Source organism: Palaemon carinicauda, chromosome 22, assembly GCF_036898095.1.
Source record: "Palaemon carinicauda isolate YSFRI2023 chromosome 22, ASM3689809v2, whole genome shotgun sequence".
Taxonomy (NCBI): Eukaryota; Metazoa; Arthropoda; class Malacostraca; order Decapoda; family Palaemonidae; genus Palaemon; species Palaemon carinicauda.
In genome coordinates, this window is record NC_090746.1 from 101427922 (window position 1) to 101435024 (window position 7103).

Consider the following 7103-nt stretch of genomic DNA (forward strand, 5'->3'; position numbering starts at 1 on the left):
ACGAAATGAATTTGAATTTTAGAATACTGCAATCGAAATAAGGTATTTTATTTGCATGATACCCTATTTCAAGGTCTTAATGACCATAGGTGATGTAATGTCAGTTTATTATCATCAAGACAATAAACTTATGCATTCAAGTCTCACAGCAATCTCACGTTCCAGTATGATATCTTCCAAATGTGAGGTGACTTCTTACGTCTGGCAGAAGCCTTTTACTCAATGAATCGAGTGAATAAAATAAAACGTTGGGATTTCGCTCAAAAAATATCTTAAAATGTGCTAGTGTGTGTACGCACACTTCTTCAAGGAATGATAGAAATCCGGTGTAAATAAATATATGCAGCGTGTACTCACAATCAGCAATATGCACTTTGGCATTCATACATATTTTCATGTTGCACACATACAATATATACGTATATATATATATATATATATATATATATATATATATATATATATATATATATAATGACACAGTATAACAGTGATGCAATCTTGAAGTTTACCTATGCATCTGCATAAATGCACTTTAGTTAGTTAACACATACCTGCGCGCGCAGACATACACACATGAACAAACTTTCTCACACATTCATACATACATATATAAACCATACATATACAATATAAAAGCATATTACATATGCAATATATAAACACTGTATATATATATGTATATACATATAGCATTCCAAATGTTTATATCTGTATATCTATATAACTAGAAACAGAATAAAGTAACTTGTTGAAATAATCTTAGAAGATAAACGGTATCTTATTTGTCTGTTTTCCTGTACCTGTATTTCATGAACCACCTGTTCCTACCTGTAGTTTCCTCTGTATTGTCATTATTTAAACTGTGTGTGACTCCTTATTCTTAACTGTCTCAACTCTTTTCAGAAGTGACGTGTCTGACTGTCTGGACCTACTGACGAAGTTCAAATCCTATCTTCGACCTCATTCTAAAAAATGAAAAAATTACCCAAGTGACCCCCAAACCTCTTTTTTTTTATGATTTGCCTGAATGTTTAACGTTTGATAAGATGTAATATGAATTGTCTTTGCGGACTTGAAAGTAAGTTTTAGATGGTCCTAAAACTAAATTATTGTTGCGTTTACCAACGTTTGTTTCTTGAGTGCAAAAAAAAAAAAAATTACCCAAGTGACCCCAAACTTATTTTTCTTATGATTTGCCTGAATGTTTAACGTTTGATAAGATGTACTATGAATTGTCTTTGCGGACTAGAAAGTAAGTTTTAGATGGTCTTAAAACTAAATTATTGTTGCATTTACCAACGTATGTTTCTTGAGTGCAAAAAAATAAAATGAAAAAAATTCACCCAAGCGACCCCAAATTTCTTTTTCTTATGATTCGCCTCAATGTTTAACGGTCGGTAAGATGTACTATGAATTGTCTTTGCGGACTAGAAAGTGTGGTTAGATGGTCCTAAAACTAAATTATTGTTGCGTTTACCAACGTATGTGTTTTGAGAGCAAGTGGCATTACTCTGAACAGAAGGACAGCCTTGAAATTTGGCAAGATCTTTCTTCTGAAGTAGCTGTTCTGTGTCTATCTAATGGTCTCCGGCGAAGTTATGAAAATATAATTATCTTTGCTTGTGTCTCTCTTTTTGTTGATTTTAAACTATATATTGGTAAAAATTGTAAATTTTAAACTATATAATGGTAAGAAAGCACAAGGACTCATGGTAAAAATATCAGAATATTTGTTGTAAACATGGATAATGTCCTCTGCATGATTACTTCAAATTAATGAATTATGATGACTAAACGTTTGTAATAAAGTCGAATCCTTTAACAAAGAATAATAATTAGCTCATTAAGTAAATCTATAAATCATTGAATGTATTAATGCTTAATCAACTGCACAGGACTCCAGTATTGTATAAACAAAGATGAATTTATATGTGAACAGTTTAAATATAGTTATATATGCAAAGACACTCTTAATGAAGTTTAAACCGAGCAAACTAATTTCCTTTTAATAAAGCAATTTTCTTCATAAATATAAAAAGATTATCAAGATAAATTTCGCAAATATTTAGCAATAACGCCAAACTAATAACAGGTTTGCTGAATTGTCAAAATAACTTTTAAAAAATCTAAATTTTTCACGATACTTTTTAGATTAAACGTATGTTTTTGCAAAGACTTCTTTAAATAGATTTGATATAAACAATACACTAATATCATCAAAGTGTTTTGGTTAATTTGATGGAATATACAAAAACATGATAGTTACCTACAATGGCATGTCAGAAATGGTTTGTAAATCATTAACAACAGTTGTGATAATGAGAATCAGTGTTTGCCTGAGTAACATAAGAAATGTAATTATTTATCTCTCTAAGAATTGAAAAAAGAAATCATTACGCTCTTCATAACTATTTCACCATGCCCATTCATCATTAAAAGCAACGAAGGCAAATCACAACATAACTTTGTCTTTACACTTTCTAACCATTACGACAAACAGCTGATCAGAGTACAAACGATGTGTCAGCAGGTCACTTGTGTCGTGGTGGTGGCGGTGCAGTCCGACTGACTTTCCTCCCCTTTGAATACTACAACCATCTTCCTTTTTTTTCCAATCTAGAAAACTTAAAACTGAAGGAATCGGTTCACACGCGAGAGCTATACAGACCATCCTCATTAGGTCAGCAAAGATCAACCATTGCAGAGCTCCGGTTCGTTCGTTTCCTTCTCTTATCTTTTCCACGCTCTTTGCTTAAAAGGTCACACACAGCGATGGACCTCAACAAGCCGACGCACAGGCTGACGAAGCCGCGTCTTCCTTCTGGTCAGCTGACAGGTTGACGCCTTCGTTCTGTCGTTCACGCTCCTCGAAGAGACTCGCCTTGGAAGAGAAGGAAATAACTGATTTACAGGCTATCTGGCGTTGCAAATTGTAAGCTTAGGAGACGGGGCAGGTAATTATGGATCAGGAACCAAAAGGGTCTGGTTGAAAAGCCCCTGTGAGGTTGGGCTTACAAAGTAAGCAATTAGAACAAACTTAAAAGTCAAATGTGAATATATATCCAAACACACGCCTGAAAAGAGATGTAAATAACTGATTTATATGTTATCTGGCGTTGTAAATTCTAAGGTTAGGAGACGAGGCAGGGGAGTTTGGAACAGGTAGCAAGAAGGGAAAAGATCTGGGTGAAATGTCCCTGTGAGGTTGGGCTTATAAAGTAAGTAATTATAACAAACTTAATAGTCAAATGTGAATATATATCCAGGGAAACATGAATGGTAAGAGACGAAATCATTGCCATTACTAAGGTTAGGAGAAAGGGCAGGGTAATTTGGAGCAGGAAACAAAAGGGGAAAGGTTTGGGATAGGTTTCCCGGCGTTGCAAGTAAACGGAACAGGGAAATTTGGAAAAGGAGACAAGAGGGGAAAAGATCTGGGTGAAACGTCCCTGTGATTTTGGGCTCATAAAGTAAGTAATTAGAACAAATACAGTAGTCAAATGTAAACATATATCCAAAGACACGCTTGAAAGAGATGAAATAACTGATTTACATGTTATCTGGCGATGCAAATTCTAGGGTTAGGAGACGGGACAGGGGAATTTGGAACAGGAAGAGGGGGAAAAGATCTGGGTGAAACGTCCCTGTGAGGTAGGGCTTATAAAGTAAGTAATTAGAACAAACATAATAGTCATATATGAATATATATCCAAAGAGATTGAATAACTGATCTACATGTTATCTGGCGTTGCAAATTCTAAAGCCCTGTCCACACGATCGAGCATGCCCGACGGGTAAACAGTGATACCAGACCACAATAGTTAGTGAAAATGAGGGTTGATGACGTCAGAAGCGGGAAAACTAAAGGCAGGGATCTGGCAACACTGTATGAAGCCAGATCCCTTTATGTGGCTTTCCCGCTTCTGACGTCATCAATCCTCATTTTCACTAACTACTGTGGCCTGGTATCACTGTTTGCCCGTCAGGCATGCTCGATCGTATGGACAGGGCTTTAGGTTAGGAGACGAGGCAGGGAAATTCAAGACAGGAAGAAAGGGGGTAAAAGTCTGGGTGAAACATCTCTATGAAGTTGTCTTATATAGTATTTAAAACAAACAATACAGCATACACCAAATTTCCTCAGTTATAAGGTTAGGGGTCACATTTTCACAGTTATCATTAGAAGCGCCATTAAAAATATCTTGGTTATATGAACTTTGATGAAAATGTACAAAATTATTTGTTTTCAAGACTATTAAGTTTTGAAGGAATGGATGAAAATTAAACGAAAGCCACATGAAACAATCACATTCTTTAAATGGTGGGATATTCTTATTAAGATCTAGATTTTATCTAAATTTACGAGAATCAATCCCTAAAAACTATCATTATTGTTAATTTTTCGAAAATGTTGTGGTGGTCTATTGGAAACGTCCCAGCCTGTCGATCAGCCGGACTGGAGTTCAAGTTCCGCTCACTTTACGTTTCTTATAGTGTCTACAGTTTGAGGGAGCCTATAGGTCTGCTTACTGAGTCATCAGCCGCCATTGCCTGGCCCTCTCTGGTCCTAGCTTGGGTGGAAAGGGGGCTGGGCGCTGATCATTTGTACATATGGTCAGTCTCTAGGGCATTGTCACTGTCCCTTGCCTCTGCCATTCATGAGTGGACTTTAAATATTTAATGTATTTACTATTATTACTGTTAAAATTACCAATGATAAAGCATCCAGAATCTATAAATGACACCATAAACAAATATACTGTACATTCATGTGAATAAAATAACAAATTCTGGATGGAAAGATTTGGGAGAATTACATACTGTGTATATATATATATATATATATATATATATATATATATATATATATATATATATATATATATATATTCATATATATACACCTATATACAGTATATATATATATAAATATATAAATATATATATATATATATATATATATATTTATATATATATTTATATATACACATATATACAATATATATATATATATATATATATATATATATATATATATATATATATATATATATATGTATGTATGTATGTATACATATATATATATACATATATATATATATATATATATATATATATATATACACACATTTATATATACATGTATATATATATATATATATATATATATATATATATATATATATATATATATATATATATATATAAACGGATAGATAAGCGACCAGTAGACGCCCTCTCTGTCTGTCTGTCTGTCTGTCTGTCTGTCTGTCTGTCTGTCTCTCTCTCTCTCTCTCTCTCTCTCTCTCTCTCTCTCTCTCTCTCTCTCTCTCTCTCTCTCTCTCTCCGAGATAATAATTAGGGTAAAAATATTAAATCTGCAACGTGATCCGAAGTAATCTCAAAGCCTAATTTTTTCTTCCTAAGCAAAAAAGAAAAAAAAGAGAGAGAGAGAGAAGCGTAGGACACACGGTTTCCAGTTCCATCGGCCTCTTTACTGAAAAAATTGTAATTGATATAATTGAATAAGATGAATAATAACAAAAGGGACTTTCTCCTTTATATGAGCACGTTTTAATTCGTATAATTACGATTTGGCAACTTGAGTTAACACGTAAAAATCAAATGGTATCGGACAACATCATGACTAAATTAGAAAGAAGAAAAAGAAAGCCTTATCTTGGTCTATAAATTAAAACGAAGAAAATAAAAGCCTTATTAAAGTCTATAATGAAAAAGTCTATAAATGAAAAAATAAGAAAATAAAAGCCTTATTGGTTAAAGTCTATAAATGAAAAAGAAGAAAATAAAGCCTTATTAAAGTCTATAATTAAAAAGAACAAAATAATGCCTTATTAAGAAGTCTATAAATTAAAAAGAATAAAATAAAAGCCTCATTAAAAAGTCTATTCTAAATATAACTAAACACGAAAAAAAGTCTGAAAGAAAAAGACAGAAAGTTTTAAAAAACTAGAGCCTTATTAAAAAGTCTATTCTAAAAATAACCCATGACGAAAAAAGAAGACTTGAAAGTCTTTGCAAAATTCCTCCCGCGGCCAAACGCCGAGACGTCCCGAGAAGGGAAGATAGGAAGTGGCAGTGTCTGTGCAGATGCCCTCCCAAGGGAAAGGCCCCTGTGTGCTCGTGCTGCTGAGGAGGAGGTAATGGAAAAGAAACCCTGGTAAAAGAATATACTTATGTTTTTTAATATGTGTATACACATATATACACATATATATGCATATATATGTGTGTATATATATATATATATATATATATATATATATATATATATATATATATATATATACATACAGCCTTTTGGCTTATAGCATCCTGCTTTTCCAACTACGGTTGTAGCATAGCTTGTAATAATAATAATAATAATAATAATAATAATAATAATAATAATAATAATAATAATAATAATAATAATAATAATAACAATAATAATAATAATCTCCTGAATTTAATCGGGCTAGCTCTGTGGGAGATAAGTTTGACTCATTGGGCTGGTATATCTCCAGCCCTTTAATAATAAACTAAAATAAACAATTGAGTGACTTGTTTACATCGTCAGGGAAACAAAACCGTACATGTAAATAGCTTATTTTACACCTGGGAAAGAAACAATGTCAAGAAAAGATGTTGCACACATTGCTACCAAAAATTGCAGTGGCCTATGTGGTAGCGTCCCTGACTGGTAATCGCCAGACTGGAATTCGAGTCCCTCTCAAACTCGTTAGTTCCTTTGGTCGCTGCAACATTACCATCCTTGTGAGCTAAGGATGGGGGAGAGGGTTGTGGGAGCCTATAGTTCTATCTGCCGAGTCATCAGCTGCCATGGTCTGGCCCTCCTTGGTCATAGCTTAGGTGGAGAGGGGGCTTGGACGCTGATCATATTATGTATATACGGTCAGTTTCTAGGGCATTGTACTGCTTGATAGGGTGATGTCACTGACCCTTACTTCTGCCATTCATGAGCAGCCTTGAAACCTTTAAATCTTTAAGAGTTTCATATCGAACATCCACATTGCAAATCTCTGAGGTCTTCCATTTATTGAAATCAATGACACAATCCGAAAATGTCACCGAGAAAT

At 33.7% G+C, this 7103-nt stretch overlaps 1 protein-coding gene across 1 annotated transcript in view; it reads right to left on the minus strand.

Moving 5' to 3' along the window:
* Positions 1-483: 483 nt before the first annotated feature.
* RabX4 (RAS oncogene family member RabX4) overlaps positions 484-7103 on the minus strand; it is a 36954-nt gene continuing 30334 nt past the window's right edge. Inside the window, exon 8 of the mRNA XM_068345843.1 lies at positions 484-2884. Within this exon, the coding sequence (XP_068201944.1) occupies positions 2783-2884 (102 nt within the window). The 3' untranslated portion in view covers positions 484-2782. The remainder of the gene's footprint in view (positions 2885-7103) is intronic.